The sequence below is a fragment of the Mastomys coucha genome, unplaced genomic scaffold (assembly GCF_008632895.1).
Source record: "Mastomys coucha isolate ucsf_1 unplaced genomic scaffold, UCSF_Mcou_1 pScaffold22, whole genome shotgun sequence".
Lineage (NCBI taxonomy): Eukaryota > Metazoa > Chordata > Mammalia > Rodentia > Muridae > Mastomys > Mastomys coucha.
The window spans coordinates 95,882,990-95,900,582 of record NW_022196905.1 but is presented as its reverse complement, the minus strand read 5'-3'; the positions used below and the strand labels follow the sequence as shown (position 1 = coordinate 95,900,582).

Genomic DNA, 17,593 nt, shown 5'->3' with positions numbered 1-17,593 from the left:
GCACAGGGTCCCCACCAAACACACGGACATCTAACCAACCAGGGCACGGCACAGGGTCCCCACCAAACACATGGACATCTAACCAGAGCACGGCACAGGGTCCCCACCAAAAACATGTTCTGCTCTTCTTGACTTCAGGAGAAACGGGGTCCTGGGTTGGAGTACATACTTTTTGCTTAAGAAGTTTCTGAACTCAGCAAACAGTACAGATAACCAAGGGTCTACGCTTTGATTTTACAAAAAAGGTTTCTTACAGGTTTCTTTTATGCTGTTGTTTTTTAAAAAACAAGATAGCTATATGTTGGTTGTCTGAGTACATTAAAAATTAGAAATGCTAATTTTCTAATTTATTTTATATGATTATATACATTAGAACATGTTTGAATATACTTGTTATTTTTATTTTTCTTTTCTTTTTTTTTTTAAGATTTATTTTATGTATATGAGTACACTGTAGCTGTACAGATGACCGTGAGCCATCATGTGTATGGCTGCTGGGAAATGAACTCAGGACCTCTGCCGCCCCTGCTTGCTCCGGTGTAATTCACTGTAGCTGTCTTCAGATGCACCAGAAGAGGGCGTGAGATCTCATTAAGGGTGGTTGTGAGCCACCATGTGGTTGCTGGGATCCGAACTCAGGACCTTTGGAAGAGCACAGTCAGTGCTCTTACCTGCTGAGCCATCTCTCCAGCCCTTATTTTTTCTTTGTACAAAATATTCTTGCTAATGTTTATGTTACCATGACATTCAAAAACTACTGATAAGTAAAGAGAAAATAACAAATATAATTTACAAAATAAACTATGGCAGTACTTGGCAAGTGGATCTTGCCTATTGTTAAAAGGAGCTCAAACAGAAAACACCAGAACTCAGTAAGAACAATGCTGCTTTCTGGGGCTTTTTCTTTGGGAGTCTCGATACTTATAAATACATGTATGTGCTCATGTGGTCACGCTGTAAAATCTGACCTTAATATAAATGGCCTTGATGAAGTAGACAGTGGTCCTGGTCAAAGAGCCTTGGAAAGGGCAGAAGCATGTGTGGAGTTGTGGCAGTGTTTTACATAACTGCAATTATTTATTTATTTATTGTTGTGCCTGATGAGTTTCTCTACTCTGGGCTTCCTCTCTGCATCCTTGGATCCTCACGAACCACAGTCACAATCGACCAGGTTTCTAAGGCCGGCAAGCACACTGCCACAGACAAGAGAAGAGCACTAAGGCCTAGCACCGCTCTGCCCACACTCTCTTACCTGTAGGCAATCCTTTTCCTCTCAGTCGGTCTCTAATGGCCTGGCTCCGATCAGGCTTTGGTTCACTGCTACAGGTAAGCGGATCCGTCTGTACATAGGTAATCAAAAATCAAGTTTGATAAAATAATCCTTTTTTTCTTTTTGTCAGTGACTGCCCACAGAACACCACATTACCCAACCCTGAGGGTTTAGAACCAAGTAAGGAGACCTCACGCTTGACTGTGATCTTTATGGCTTGGATTAGATTTATATACACCAGGGCTGGCCAGCCTATCTTCAGAAAGTTTAAAAAAAAAGCAACAAAACACAGTGAGCTGTACCTGGGGACTTGGGGTTAAAGTGGTTCCACTTGAAAGCAGTAACTGAATACGCTGGCAAGTGACAATTTAAATGGATGCATTATGGAATCCTCTTTATAACAACATGTTTCAGTGGTCTAAAATTTTAATAACATTAGCCATACTTATATAAAATAAGCCATGTCAAATTAGGTCAAACTCTGTATTATATAGGGTGAAAGTTAAAACACTGGCTTGCTTAGATGAGGAAAAACTGGATAAATATAGATTAAAGTTGACGAGAACAATGATGATAAGTGTAGTTCAAAGGCATGGGCCCACACCTGCATCTGTGCACACACATTTTAATATTTATTACGAAGTTTGTGTATAGATCAAAATTCTGTTTCAGGTAGCATATTCATGTTTCAAAGCAATTTATTTTATATTTAAAAGAAGTTTTAAAAGAAGTATTTCTGAAATGATGCTGTCCTTGAACTGCATAGTGGTATCAGTCATACTGTACCATATGTATGGTAACAGGGAAATAGTGGATATTATAGATAATGTGAATGCCTGCTTTGAGGCCACTGTCAGTAACAGCTGCCACTTAGCGAACAGTTATGCCAGGTCCCGTACAGTGCACTATGAATGCCGTACCTAATTCTCAAAGCAACCTGGTGTAGTACGCACCATTCTTACTATTGTAACTGTTATAGACGCTCTGAATGGCAAAATCGTGTGGAGTACCTGAAAGCAGCTCTGATACCTTCCCAACTGCCTGGTGGCATGGATGGATGCTATCTAATAACCATAGTTTACAGTTAGTCAAAATTAAGGTCAAAGCACTGTAAGACTAGCGGATCCAAGGCACTTGAGCTGGCTTGCTGATCGGTCTTAAGTAAGCGCTTTGGCCATCACAGTGCCCACTGGAGGCCCGAACAGCAAGGCCTTGCAGTCGGAGACGTGCAGCTTCTGACTGTGTCTCTATTATATAACAGTTTAGTAGCTTTCGTTTTGTTTTCCAAAAGGACATATGGGCATAAAATGCCATAAAGGACATATGGGAGCAGCCGGAGAGCAAGGGAATTCCATCCATGAGCCCTATTACCCCTCCCCCATCACAGTGTCACTAAAATTTAGTGAAAGACAGTTCACATTTTGACTAGGAGACCTCTGAGCCTACTTCTCACCATTTGGCAAAGCGTGCAGAATATGTATATACTTCATTTGCCAGGACAAAGAATTAAGAGGAAGCCAGGAAGAAAACCACGTGCCAGCACAAGACTGTATTCCACACACGGAAGGGACAAGCATTGAATGAAAGTCGTCATGCAGCAAGAGTGGGTAAGTACCAATCAGAAAGCCACAGACAATGACAGTCCCAGCCAGAGAGGACAGGACAGGACAGTTTGAGGGAAGAAGAGCAGAGGTCGGGTTATTAGATACAGGTTTTATTCTTTAGGTCTCATCCTGGATGAGAGAGTGGAGATTGCCAAGTGTCAGGCAGCAAGCAACAGGCCATGGGTTCCTTCACACCGGAAAATGAGAGGAAGATCTAGAAGGCCTCAGGGACCCTGATAAATGAGGGAGGAAAGAAGTCTGAAAATAGGAGTGTTCTGAAATCACTCTGTGAGAACGCATTTCCTCGGGGTACTTACAATGGTCTGCTCAGAGATCTCTGGGAAGGCTCAGAGGAGGAGAATAAGGGTGGACAGACTGTGACAGCTTGGAACTGCTATTGTTCTGCAATCTTTTCTAGAATAAGGTTCTTTAAGAAGAGGCTTTCATAAAATGTCGGAGTCTAGTTAACTGCATAGACTTTTAAATTTTAAAGTATTGTTTGTAGTAAACAATCAACATTAAAACAATAAATCCCATCTTTTTATTCTCTATCTTGAAAAACTATACTGTACATTTAAAGAGAAGTTGTGATATTACTGATTTTCAAACTCTGACTATGCTCACAAGTTAGAACTGTAGCTTACCCCAGAAATGTTTCCCAGAACCAGCTTTACCAACTGCTTCACATAGGAAAATGAAGGCGCACAGTTGGTGTTCCTGATGTGGGCGCTGCAGGCATCCAGGACAGTCCGAACCGACACCCGAGCATAAATAACATCCTCGCACATGCCCAGCAGAATGCTATTGAGATGATCTCCCAGCTTGATGGGCTGAAATGAAAGCAAAGGCCATTAATAAATGTAGGTAAAAGGCCTTTATGGGGATCTCAGGAACACAGTGAATATTCACAGGAAATGAATTATTTTCTATTGGCATTTACACCTTGTTGATGTATTTGATTCAAAAACCATAAGAGAAGGAAGTTAACACGTCTTCTTAGGTATAAAATGTAACAACAACAACAAAAAAGCTGTTGAAGTGTGGTTTTTTTCTGTTTTGTTTGCTTGTTTGTTTGTTTGACAGGGACTCACTGAACAGCCCTGGCTGACCTGAAACTCTTTATATATATATGGCTGGTCTTGAACTCACAGAGACTCCTGCCTCACCTCCCACGTGCTGGGATTAAAGGTGTGTGCCACCTTGTCTCGAAGAAGTGGAATTCATTGATTATTCAAATACATTGAGAAATGGGGGTGGTATTTCAATATTCACTATTTAATAAGATTTTCTCTCTATAATTTGGGATTTGTATGATAAGGTGGAAGATTCCAGATGTTGAAATAACCGGAGAACAGTTAAATGCAATGCTCAGTAATATGATGAAACAAATCAGAATGGGACATTATTTGTTAGTTAAAATAGATGTTTAAGTTACTGCAACTAAATGGCCCATAAGCGTAAAGAAAGATGGTGAGCATCGCTGTTCATTAACAAATACAAGAGCCACAAAGAAAGGACTTCTGGGCTGGGGTGCAGCTCCCTGGCAGGATGCTTGCTTAGCATGTATGAAGTCCTAGGCTCAATTCTCCAGTATCCCAAAAATTTATTTAACAAATTAAAAGTCTAATAGCATCACACATTGGCTAGCCACTGTGGATGTGTAAGATCTAACATGTGTTTGGTCTAAACAACAGCTTCCCACGACACCTCATCCACTGAGGTTTCACTATCTCCTTGTGTCGCAGTCAGACATCCAACCTTGGTTTTTCCATTTCCCCTAACAGAGCATTTATTACATTATATTGCCATTATCTATTTAGCTATCTGTATCTTCCAGCAGATTTCAGAGATATGGCCCATCAGTAGGTCTAAAGTCTAGTATTTTTGTTTGATATAAGATATACTTATTAAATACTTTTAAATTAATGTTAAAGTATTTCTAAAATGGTAAGACTTTATGATCATTATATATTACCTTATTACATTATTATACTACTTTATTATATTATTATATTACTATATTATTATATTATATTACATTATATTACTCCTCTAATTTTTACATTATTTATATTGAATTTATTTCCAGTTATTAGAAAAGAATATAGAATATAATTATAGATTGTTCCCTTTTACATTGATAGTTATGTTGTATGACAACATCAATTTCTCCAGCAAGAACTTATTTTCTCATTTATATTTACAGAATTAAAGTTAAGGAAAGAAAGAAAATATATAAAAATTTCCAAGAGGTAAATTAGATTGAGCCATGCTGAATAATATCATTCATCTTATGAATTTTAAGATGTATAAATTTTGGATTAAAAGCTATTTAAATACTAAAAGTACTTAAATTAATTAAAAGTATTTAATTCTTCTGATATTTAATAAAATGCAACTGCTTTCGTTTTTGATTTCTTAATTACTAAAATAAACCCATCTTTTCATCCCCCTCTTCTTCATCCATTTGTGTATGTGTGTGTGTTTATGTGTATGTATGTGTGCTTGTGCTCACAGGTATGTAGGTAAATGTGCAGATATGCACACATATATGTGCACACATGGAGGCCAGAGGCTGACACTGGGTTCTGTCCTTTTCCACACAGCTATCTGAGGCAAGGTCTCTCACCAAACCTGCAGCACATCCATTAGTCATCTGGTTGAGGACTACGCCTCTCTCTATCCCCCAGGCACCGGTGTTACAAATGTGCTTGATCATGCCCTGCTTTGTGTGTGACAGAGATTCCAAGATAGGCTGCCATGCTCATGGGGCAAGCGATTTACTGTCTGAGCCACATCCCCAGGCCTAAATGACATGCTAAATGTTATAAAGTTGCTTTGAATGCTTTCACTCCTGTTTTCTATTATGTTTATATTGAGATTCCAGGAAGCAGAATTATTTTAGAACAGAAATGCTAAAACTGGCCTAATGACTTCACCAGAGTGCACGGTCTGAGAGCTAACCTCAGGTGTGCACCTGCTATTGCAGAAGCACTGAAGTAGGATTCTGACATTCCAAGCACACAAAATTATCAAAGTTCCCATAGTCTTAAAGGGCTGAAACAGGAACAGAGCCCCTGCATTCCCTACCACAGGCTGAGTGGGAGAGAGGTGCCATCTCTGCTATCATAGGCCAAGCTGGTGGGGGCGCTATCTCCCCATGGCAAGCTGAGTGGGACAGAGGTGACATCTCCTCTAACACATTGGTACAGAACTGCTACATCCCTATTGTCAGTGCAAGAATGACTCAGCAGACATTAGATCCTACATCCGTAGATGGTGAGAAATAAAGCATTCTAACAGCACATCATCCTTCTAGCAGAGCCCAGTTCCATCTCACAGGCTCAGTGATGGACAGTGACCTGGGCAGTGCCTGCCCCAGTCCTTAAGACATCTTTAAAGTGATTTCATGAGCACTCACTGTTAGTTCACTCTGACAGTGCAGAGCAACCAATATGAAATGCCCGTGTGCCTGGCGTCATGCTGTAGAATACACATAATCACATCGAAGAGCTTTGTCAAGGGTATAGATATGTATCAGTATAAACATCACACATTGAAATGACTTACCTGGCTTTGAGGTACTTCATGGTCAGCCCCCCAATACAATGTCATTCCAAGAGAATAAATATGGATCTGGGAAGAGAATTTTTATAAAAATCACTTTATGGTAAAATAAAAAAAAAATTTAACAAGTATACTTTTTTGCTCTAAAGGAAGTATAACATGTAATTTGGGAAAAATAATTTAACACATCTTACATAAAAGCATAGGAGAGATTAAAGTAAGAAATCAGAGTGGCGCTGATTAGGCTAGGCACACCGTCCGCACTGTCCCCACCGTCCCCAGCAGTGCAGTCTCCTTGCAGTAAGTGGTCACTCTGCTGATTACACTAGCTGCACCGTCCCCAGCAGTGCAGTCTCCTTGCAGTAAGCAGTCATTCCGCTAGCTTTCTCCTTAGGTTTGACGCAAACGTAAGAAAATGTGAACATGTGTTCCTAATCCTTCTTCTACATGACATTCACGATGTAGTCTAGCCTTGCTTCCTTAATTTACCAGCAGAGATGTCTACATTAACTGTTGGAGAGTGTATCCTTTATTTTATTGTCTACTACAGTTTTAATAACAGTCCACCTGTTATTAATAGACAACTAAGGTATTCCCAAACTTTATGGTATGTGTTTCGGCAAACATTTTTTTATATGTAGATATTTTTTCTTGAATTGATTCCGAAATTATGTGAGAGCTACACCTGTAGACAACCTCCAATACACACACATACCACGCGTACATGCACACACTCACACACACACACACACACACACACACCAACCAAATGAGCGAATGGTATTTCCCTATACATTAGTTTACCATTTTCACTTCAACTAGTAACAAAGAAGTTTCCACATGGGATTTAGATTTTTGCCAGTGTGGAAACTGAGGAGAAATCTAATTGGAGGACTGGTTAGCTTATTTGTGGGTTTGGGAGAGGAGGATCAAAGAACTATTCTGTCATTGGTTTAAAAACAACCTAGTGTGATGCTGGCAGATGCTCCATGGGGAATACTGGAAAGGCTTGAGAGGAGGGGCACTGGGATCCTACTGATCCTGCAGGCAGGAGGCAGAGACTATAGGAATTTACATAGATGCATGCACTGGTAAAGGGACCTGAAAAAAGGCCTGTATGCATGCTTGTGCTGCTGCTGCTGCTGCTGCCCTTAGCTTTTAACACACCAGTAACTGCCCAGGGAACATCCAACACATACTATACACTAGTAACTGCCCAGGAAGCTTCCAACACACACTACATACTAGAGATTGCCCAGGAAGCTTCCGACACACACTACATACTAGTGACTGTCCTGAGAACTTCCAGACTGTAACTTAAACGGTGGGTGCTGAAGCCAACAGATCTGCGGACTGAGCAGTTAGGACGTTCTCTGCATCCCAGTGTACAGATGCCCCTTTTATTAGAGTCCCAGCCTCTTCTTCATGAAAGCCAATCTAGTGCACATCACACAAGCTCTGTTGTCCAGGGTTTTATTTCTAGGGGTTTTTGGTGAGCTGTTTTTTCTTGAAGGAGAAGGGCAGGTACTTCAGCTTTTTCTTATTTTATTGCCTGTATTTTATTTGGTTCCTGTTTTTTAATCTTTGTTTTTAAATTCTGTAAAATATCTTTAGTTCTCTTTAGAAATAGGTGGGAAAAAAATCTATGTACAAATAAAATGTTTTTACTTTACTATGCCACAGCACTTCCATCTGATTTTTTACATTGCCACCTAAAGTTGTTCCCAGCTTATAAGAAAAAAATTTCAATTTTTAAATATTTCCAATGCTTCCATTTTTCTTAACTCTAAATTATTTCTAATGACTTTTAAGCTCACTCTGACTGACCCCACCTCAACCCTACAGGCAATCTAGGTTGCCTTCCCTCCTGGATGCCTATGTGCACCGGAACCTAACTCTGCAGTCTGGTCTAGCCTCTGCTTTTCTCTTTCCCTTTTCCATTCTATCTTGTGTTTATTGACCAAACGTTTCTTTTTCTTCTTTTTTGTTTTTTGTTTTTAGAGACAGGGTTTCTCTGTGTAGCCCTGGCTGTCCTGGAACTCACTGTGTAGACCAGGCTGGCCTCGAACTCAGAAATCCGCCTGCCTCTGCCTCCCAAGTGCTGGAATTAAAGGCGTGCGCCGCCACCACCACCAGGCTGACCAAACTTTTCTTAATTTACCAAGAATGGCTTATGTTTGTCAATTAAAGTTTTGCCCACTAGTGATAAGCCAGAGATGATGTTTTCATTGTATAAATCACTTTACACAAGATGACACATTCTCCCTTAGATAACAATTAATTTCATCTATATCTTAAGTAAAGCAGTTAGATGATCCTTGTGCCACAGACAGCCTGTCTTACACGTAGGAGCATATCTCTCTCAGCAACTAGGAGAGGGCATTGAATATACATTAAATTATAACTGCTGAGTTCAATGTAATAGGTGTGAGATTCAGGGCAGCACTATGTGGTCCATTCACAAAGACCAACTCTCTTGCTTCTAATTTTTCTCAGTCGCTTGTGGCTCTTTATACAGAGTTGAGGCCTCCTAGACCTTTCCTCACCCACTTTAACATGTCCATTGGTGCCATCATTGTTTAGCTCATGTTTAGGCAGTCATGCTGGTGAGGTTTTACAGGTGTAGATTCTAACATTACTAGGAGACATGATTTCTCAGCAAACCTTGATCTTCTGGCTCTTACAATCTCTCCAACATCTCCTTAGTAATGTCCCCTGTGTCTACCACCCACCAGAGGGAGTGGGAAAGATGGCTTATTAAGATATGGGGGAGTGGACCTGTTTAGAAATGGTTCTTTGTGGAGCAAATCCCATTTGTGTTATCAGGATATTGGCAGTTTAGTTCACAAGTCAGAAGTGGCAGCTCAGTCCACGTGCAAACACTTCATGGATACACCAGCAGTCCAGCTTAGTAGCAGGAATAACCAGGCCTCGACAGAATCTGCACGAGTCAGCAGCAGAGTCCAGGGCCAACAAGGAGGCCAGGGGTTCTAGGCTATGCCTCTCTCAACAAAGCAAAGATCAGCGAAGATGAAAGACCAAGAACTGTTGCAAAACTAGCTCTATAAGCAAGTCCTTCTCACAGTCTGTGGAGTCCTACTTATACTCCCTCCAAACATCATGTGTCCTCCACAGGTCTTGCCTCGCCATGTGTCTTGCCTCAGTACGTGAGTCTGTCTTAGCAAAACCCTGCATCTGTATCAGCTGATGTCATTCTGCCAACTGGCCCAGAGCACCACCAGTTTTTTTGGTGCATTTCTCTCTATTGGAGTCACGACAAATGAAGCTCAACAACGCACATAAGGTGAACCAATACACGTTTGCCATTAGCAAAGAATCCTTAACCATGCATCCTTTCACATGCTTGCTTTAGCAGAACATCCTTTCACCTGTGCCTGCTTCAGCAAAATGTTCCTTCACACAACTGATAAAGAACCCTTAAGTTTCCACTTCACAGGATCATACACTTTTAAATAAATCCTTAAAAAAAAGTTATCAAAGTTCATGCTACAGCATGAATCAAGCTTTCATACTGCTTCTACTGAATGCATAATGTTCACTGTGTGTACGTATACACTATGTACTCTTCATCAGCCATGTGACCGCTTTCAGTACATGTATACCATGACCAATGGTACAGTAGGCATGGCTGTGTACATATTTATTTGAAATTCTGAAGGATCACATGGTTTTGTTGTAGTAACTATATTAAGAAGTAGAAGGTTACCCAGTAAAAAGTCATAAAAACAAAAAAAAAGTCAGAGAATCAAAAAGTATATGACTTTCTAGTTATTCAAAGGAACATTTTCATTATGAAAAATAAAATTTAAGTAAAAATGTGAGGTGCCTATTTACATAGCTGATAGTTTTGTAAACTTTTCATATGGATGGTAAGTATACTGTTTATGAACACTTCCAACTATAATTCTCTCTGAATTTAAGGAGCATGCCCCCATGAAGGCTCCAGTGGATACTCAGTACTATTCTCCATACAGGGCTAAGATACTTGGCATTCATGTGTATACGAGCATCCTCATATGAAGGCTCCAGTGGATACTCAGTAGTATTCTCCATACAGGGCTAAGATATTCAGCATTCATGTGTATACGAACATCCTCATATAATTTGACTCATCTCCAGATTCTTCAGAATACCTCATACAATGTACAGGCTAGATATATGGATGATACACTGTATTGCTTAAAAAATAACAAGAAAGAATCTATATGTGTTCAGTAAAGATGCAATTTTCTCCTGAATATTTTCAACCCAAGGTATTCTAACCAGTAGCTATGGAAATTCACACAAGGCTTAGACTTTTATAAAGAGTTAAGGAAAGTGATAGTAAAAAATCCAGTTATTCCTTGATCAGCATGTATATTTATACTGAAGCAGATGAGGCTTAAACAAACAAAAGAAGCAATGGGCCCTGTTGTGGTGGTTTGAATAGGCATGACCCCCATAGAGTCATGTACTTAAATGTTTGGCCCATAAGGAGTGGCACTATTGGAAGGTGTGGCCTTGTCGGAGGAAGTATGTCACTGTGGGGGCAGGGACTTTGAGGTTTCCTATGTTGAAGCCATGCCCAGTATGGCACACAGTCTCCTGCTGCCTGCCGATCAAGACGCAGAACTCTCAGCTCCTTCTCCAGCATCATGTCTGCCTACATGCCACCATGCTTCCTCCATGCCATGATGATAATGGACTAAACCTCTGAAACTGTAAACCAGTCTCAATCAAATGTTTCCCTTTATGAGTTCTCTTGGTCATGGTGTCTCTTCACAGCAATAAAGCTCTAACTACAACAGAGTTGGTACCAGGACTAGGGTACTGCTGTGGTAGGCCTGCCCATGCTTTTATTCGGAAGAATGTGGATTTGGGGATTTGGGATTAGGAAAGCAGTAGATTGCTCTAAGCACTGCTTAATGGACCATACTAGTAGAAACATGCAAGAGTGGTCCTGAGAGTGATTTAAACTGTGGGGACCTGGCTCAAGAGGTTTCAAAGGAGAAGAGTTTTAATATGTTGCCTAGATCGTTCTTGTGGTATTTTAGTGAAGAATGTGGCTGCTTTTTTGCCCATGTCAAAAGAGTCTGCCTGGGACGAAAGTGAAGAGATTTAGATTAATTATATTGGTAAAAAATCTCAAAACAGCCTAGCATAGACTCTGTCCTGTGGTTCAATCTTATGAAGTGTTTTCATGAAACAGAGCAAGCTGAGCAAGAAAAAGTACAAAATGTATGATTCAAGGAGAAAAGAGGCACCAGGAAGTTGAATGAAACTAAATCCAGGATTCAGAGATAAACAGCTTAAAGATGGGGAGAGGTGACCTCAAGGCAAGATCCCACCGAGCTAAGCTTCCATCTTGTGAAAAGGAATTAAAGAACAATTTGGGTCCAGGTGTGGTAGTACACACCTTTAATCCTAACACTCCGGAGACAGAGGCATGCAGAGCAAGTTCCAAGACAATCAAGCTTAGGTAGTGAAGGAAACCATTATAAAAATAGAAAGCTGGTAAAGACATACTTGAACGAGGAGCAATACTCCAGCCCCAGAAAGCAGCAGAACCTGGCAGCTTCAGCGACATGATTCTGGCTTTAGTTTTAGAGTCAAGGATAGAAGAAAGAGGCTCTCTAGACTCTCCCTCCATGACTAAGGAAAGCCAATAAGACCAGGCATATTATAGATGTGTCTCTGCATACAGGCCCAGAGGCCATTGTGTGAAGCTGTGACAACGAAGCCTGGATTGTCCTGGAGACCTCAGGATGTTGGAGATACCAAAGTCATGGGATACATGCTTGGGAAAGCTGCTAATAGAAATTGGAACCAGCCCAAAAGAAGGAAGTATGTTGCAGTCAACCAAGATGAAAGGGGTTGGAGATCTGATGAGCATTTGACATGAAACATGAAGATACAGAGCTTGGAGAACCCCAGTTGATTTTGGTCTTTCTTTGGTCCAGTATTTCGTCATAATCTCCCTTTAATTCATTTTCTATTGGAAGTATATGATCTGTTTTTCTTTTTTTATTTTGACCTTAGAGAGGATCATAGTTAAGAGATTGCATGAATCTCACATTTTGAGACTTTGAACTTTGGACTTTTAAAACAAGTTTGAGACTATTATAGATCATGGAACTTCTGACATTGGACTAAATATATTTCTGAATTATGTTATGGCCACAAGCTATAGGGGCTGGGGAGTGAAACGTGGTGGTTTGAATAGGGATGGCCCCCATAGACTCAGGTGTTTGAGCCTTGGCCCATAGGGAAGGACACTCTTAGGAGGCATGGCCTTATTGGGGAAGTGAGTCATTGTGTGAATCTTTGTGGTTTTATATGCTCAAGCTACGCCCATTATAATACATAGTCTCCTGCTGCTGCCTTCAGATCAAGATGTAGAACTCTCAGCTCCTTCTCCAGCACCATGTCTGCCTGCAAGCTGCCATGCTTCCCTCCATGGTGACAATGGACTAAACCTCTAAAACTGTAAGCCAGCCCCACTTAAATGTTTTCCTTTGTTAAGGTAGTTGCCTTGGTCATGGTGTCTCTTCACAGCAATAGAACCCTAAGACATCTGCCTTTATTGATTATTATTATTATTATTATTATTATTATTATTATTATTATTATTAAAATTGAAGTAACAAAACAAGAGAGATGTTTGAGTCGGTCTCACAAGCTTCCCCTTCCCATAACTCCTTATCCCCAGCACTGGCCTCTCAGCACAGAGCACACGGCACAGCAGCCAGTGTTCACAGAGCACACAGCAGCCAGTGTTCAGGGTTCCTAATATACAGCAGTTTTTACCTACTTGGGAATTTTCATTGGTTTTGTTTTTATTGTTGTTGTTACTATTATTTTTGAGATTAATATAACATCATTTCCCCCTTCTTATGGTCCCATATATCTTTATTCTCATTCAATTTCTTTGTCTCTTTTCCATTAACTGTTATTTGATTTTTTTTCTGTTTTTTCTTTTTTTTTTTTTTTTTTTTTTTTTTTTTTTTTTTTTTTTAAGAAAGGGTCTCATGTAGCTCAGGCTAGCTTCAGACTACACTTACAAGGTACCTGAAGATGACACTGAGTTTCTGAGCCCCCTGTCTCTAGCTCCATGTGCTGGGATTACAGGTGTGCTCCATTATACCTGCTTATGTCAAGCTGAGAATTAAACCAAGGACCTCAGAAGTGCTAAGCAGGCCCCCATTGATGGAACTGTATCCCCAGCATGTACCTGAAACTTTTACTGAGCAAATTCACACTACAAAAATTATTGAAAACTAAAGGGTGAGATTCTCCTACAATTTAGAAGAGTTTTCAAAGACTACACACTATTCCTGGTAAAAGCGTGGTTCTTACCTCCCCTGAAATCACTGAACTCATTTAACAGGGAGATGCTTAGGGACACCATCTCCCTGAAGGGCTCACCTACAACTCAGTGTGCCACTTCATTGGTTTGTAGGCACTCAGGATCAATTTAAACCAGAAACCTCATGGGGTTAAGTAATTTGCATTTATCGTACCAAATCTTTTAAAACTACACGAATAAATGAACTGTGTAGGGTACTAAATGAATGCATACCATGAAAATAAGGTAAAATTATTATACACACATATACATACACTAATCATCTTAGGAAACATTACAGTATGCTTGAACATATGTCCACTGCTGTGACCACTGAGTGCGGCCTGACCTCTTGTAGTGTGGACTCTCTCTCAAGCACCTGCTCTACTTCAGAGCTGCAATCTCTTGTCTCTGGATGCTTGATTCTCACAAATTTTTTAAAGAACTCCTAGGACATCAAAGTCATACAAACTTCACCCATCGGCCTTATCAACAGGATCTTGCTTTCTCCTACTGAAAATTCCACTTTCTTCTCTCTCAGGGATCAATTGGCAGAACGGTTAATTTGCCATTCTTTTCCATTACAAATGTATATCAAAATGTGAAATTAATAGACTATTTTTTACACTTGAATAAATGATGTATGAGAAAGTATGTTCATAGCTAATTTAGAATCCCCAGCATCTCAGATCTGAAGTAACAAGTTTGCTGTATGATACAATGTGTATGCCAATGAAATTAGATTTGATCTAATCAATGACATCACCATTTATGTCTATCATAAACTCTGTTTTCACTGTCCCATTAAGTGAAATGTCAGTCCCTCTCCCCTTCTTTATAGAGCCGGTGTACGAGGCTTCCTTGTCCTCTGTTCCCTCCAGATTATGAAGTTCCCCAAAACATTCATATAAAATGCTGTGGTTCTCAAGACTATCAATGTCTGTCAGGTTTAACTATAAAGTGATGCACCACATTGTTACAGACCCCATAAACCTCACAGGCTTCTGCTAAGAAGTCCTCAGCCCTGGGGTCGGTTGGTTGACTCATGCTGACCTACAGGACCCTTCCAATGTGCATGCCTGCATGTCTGATTTGTGATCCCCAACTGCAATGGATAACTTCTTTCCTCTTGCAACAATCCATGCTCCTAACCCTGAATGACACACCCTTTTAACACATTTTGATTTATATAAATTAAGTTTATTCTTCGTAGCAAATGCTACAGTCTTTGGGAGTAAAACTTAACGGTCTTGTTACAGCCTCACACGTACTTCGCTCTCTTGCACAGCATTTCTTTATCCTGCTATATAACACAGATTGTTCCATGCCTACTACTCGAGGTCCACTTTATAGTTATTTCTGTATCTTTCCCCCAAGCACTGTTTTATAGGTAGCAGGCAATTAATAACTACTTGTAAATACAAATTAATAATGATTCACTTTTTAAAGTATCTTTTCCTAGGTCAATATGTTTTCCTGGAATTACTCTGAATTTATATACAAATAATAAATTCTGAATTATTTATAATATATGTGTAATATCTTAAAACATGGTAAAATTCTGATTTGTATGTTACACACACATACATACACACATACACACACACACATACACACACACACACACACACACACATATTAAATCTTAAAGCATCTGGTTATTTTAAATTCAAAGGAATTTTCCATGGACTGAGTAAGGGTAGCCCATTGTTTTGACCTGCCTTACTTCTATAAAAAATAAGAAACAGAACAAAAATACAAAAGAACACTTAACATTTACCTTTTCTACATCTGAGAGAGAAGTCAGTGAATGGCTCTGAAGAACCTCCGGTGCGGTGAATGCTCGAAGGTCCTGATTGGAGACATTTTCATCTGTGAAGGACACACTGCCCGATGGCAGTAACAGCAGCGACCACGGAGAGATGATAAAGCCAAGTGTGGCAGGGTCAGCAATGCTCACTGATTGTACGTGCACCAAATCAAAAGAAAAAATGATAATCTTTTAAGATAAGGAGTCAAAGAAACTATAATCGCCTTAATAGATATCCTAGCCTAACTGTGCAGACATTAATACACAGTTTCATACACAAAGCTAAGATGGTATACAAGTGGATGCCACCTACGCATAGATGTCACCTACGCATAGCCACAGCCATTTTTCAGTCATACCCTTACTTGGCTTCATCATTTAACATCTGGAAGTCAGGTCTTAGGAACTGCTCATATAAGTTAACCCTGGTTTTATACTGATATATACAAATGGAGAAGGCCCAGGACTTTCCCATCATGGATTCTTTTGAGTACTGAGTGGAAAGTATAGTTTCTAGACACTGTCTGTACACATACAACTCTTATGTATAAATCCGAGTTCCCTGACCTTCCCATCACTTATTTGTGGATGACACATCAGAGGACTAAGAACACTTGGTTTGGGTACATGATTAGGGTGCATGGGGCGAGAGCAGAAGCAGACATCTTCCTTTCTACCTCTCTCCACCTTAACTTGTGACCAGTGTCTCTAGGTGAGCTTTGAGCTCACAGACTGGCTGGGAGGGCTGGCCATTCCACCCAGGGTTCTCCTGTCATGCTGGGACTACAGGTGCATGCTGTAAGCTTGTTCTCACATGGGTGCTGAGAATCTAAACTCAGGTTCTTAGGCTTCAGAGTTTCAAAGGACCCAAACAAGAGGGCAATCTGCATATATAGTTGCCTTTCACAAATATTTATATATAAGTAAACAAAAATTAAGGCCAGTGAGATGGCTCACTGAGTAAAGACCCTTGCTGCCAAGCCTGATAAACTGAGGTGAATCCCTGGGTTCCACCAGGTAGAAGGAGAGTCAACTCCTGCAAGTCATCCTCTACCTCCTAACACAGGCTGTGGCACATGCAAGCTCTACATATACATATACACACACCTCTACCTCCTAACACAGGCTGTGGCACATGCAAGCTCTACATATACATAGAAACACACAAATAAATAAAATATAATCTAAAAATAAAAAATAAATATAAGCTGCTGCACACATTTTGTTGTTGTTGTTGTTGTTGAAAGCTTTCCCTATGGTGTGAACAATCAGAAAATACAGTCCAGCTAGAAGATGATTCAAACAAGGTTGAGATGTTAACTCCGAACCCTGAGGTGTTGGAGACACTATTAAAACAGTCCAAGTAATTATTCAGATTATCCACTTGGAGAACAAGCCACCAGTGGCTGGAGTCAATGCATCCTTATGTGCAAGGAGCCCTGAAGCCAGGCTGGCAGCAGCAGGCTGCAGGCATGGAATGTATTTCAGAGGTTGTGATAATAGGAATTCCTGTAAGATTGGAGAAGGAGCAGAATCTGGTGATGCTATGGTTTGGATTTGAGTGACTGAGAAATTGTGTTGCTCAACCTTAATAGAGGAGAGACGGGTAAGAGGCTGTGCAGTGGGGCCTAGGAAAATGGTCCACCTTTCATGTGGACTTACTAACTTCAAAGCTATGTGATACATTCAAATGGAAAGTTCAGGTAGGCAGTTGGATTTGGCACGTGAGACTAGATAGACATTTCTTGGGAATTGCTGGGATAAAGGATGGAACTGAAAGCCATGAGACTTGATCAGTGATTCAATACATTAAGACAGAGATTGAAGATCCAGGGCTGAGTCTCGGGGTCTCCCACCACAGACTCTCCATTCCTTCTCCACCTTTCTTTAGCCATTCCTGACACGTGCTGTCACACTAACACCATTCACTAAAACTGCCTGTTCTCACTGCTGCCACAGTCCTTTACACTAACACCATTCATTAAAACTGCCTGTTC

The 17,593-nt window shown here is 40.3% G+C and overlaps 1 protein-coding gene across 7 annotated transcripts in view; it reads right to left on the bottom strand.

Annotated features, from left to right (window-relative positions):
* Ptpn13 (protein tyrosine phosphatase non-receptor type 13) overlaps window positions 1-17,593 on the bottom strand; it is a 192,125-nt gene that overhangs the window by 115,054 nt on the left and 59,478 nt on the right. For all 7 annotated transcript variants that reach the window (XM_031337024.1, XM_031337025.1, XM_031337026.1 and 4 more), the window contains exons 3-6: window positions 15,567-15,745; window positions 6,445-6,510; window positions 3,519-3,704; window positions 1,253-1,340 (exon numbers count right to left, since the gene is read on the bottom strand). In XM_031337024.1, coding sequence (XP_031192884.1) covers window positions 1,253-1,340; window positions 3,519-3,704; window positions 6,445-6,510; window positions 15,567-15,745 — 519 coding nt within the window. The remainder of the gene's footprint in view (window positions 1-1,252; window positions 1,341-3,518; window positions 3,705-6,444; window positions 6,511-15,566; window positions 15,746-17,593) is intronic.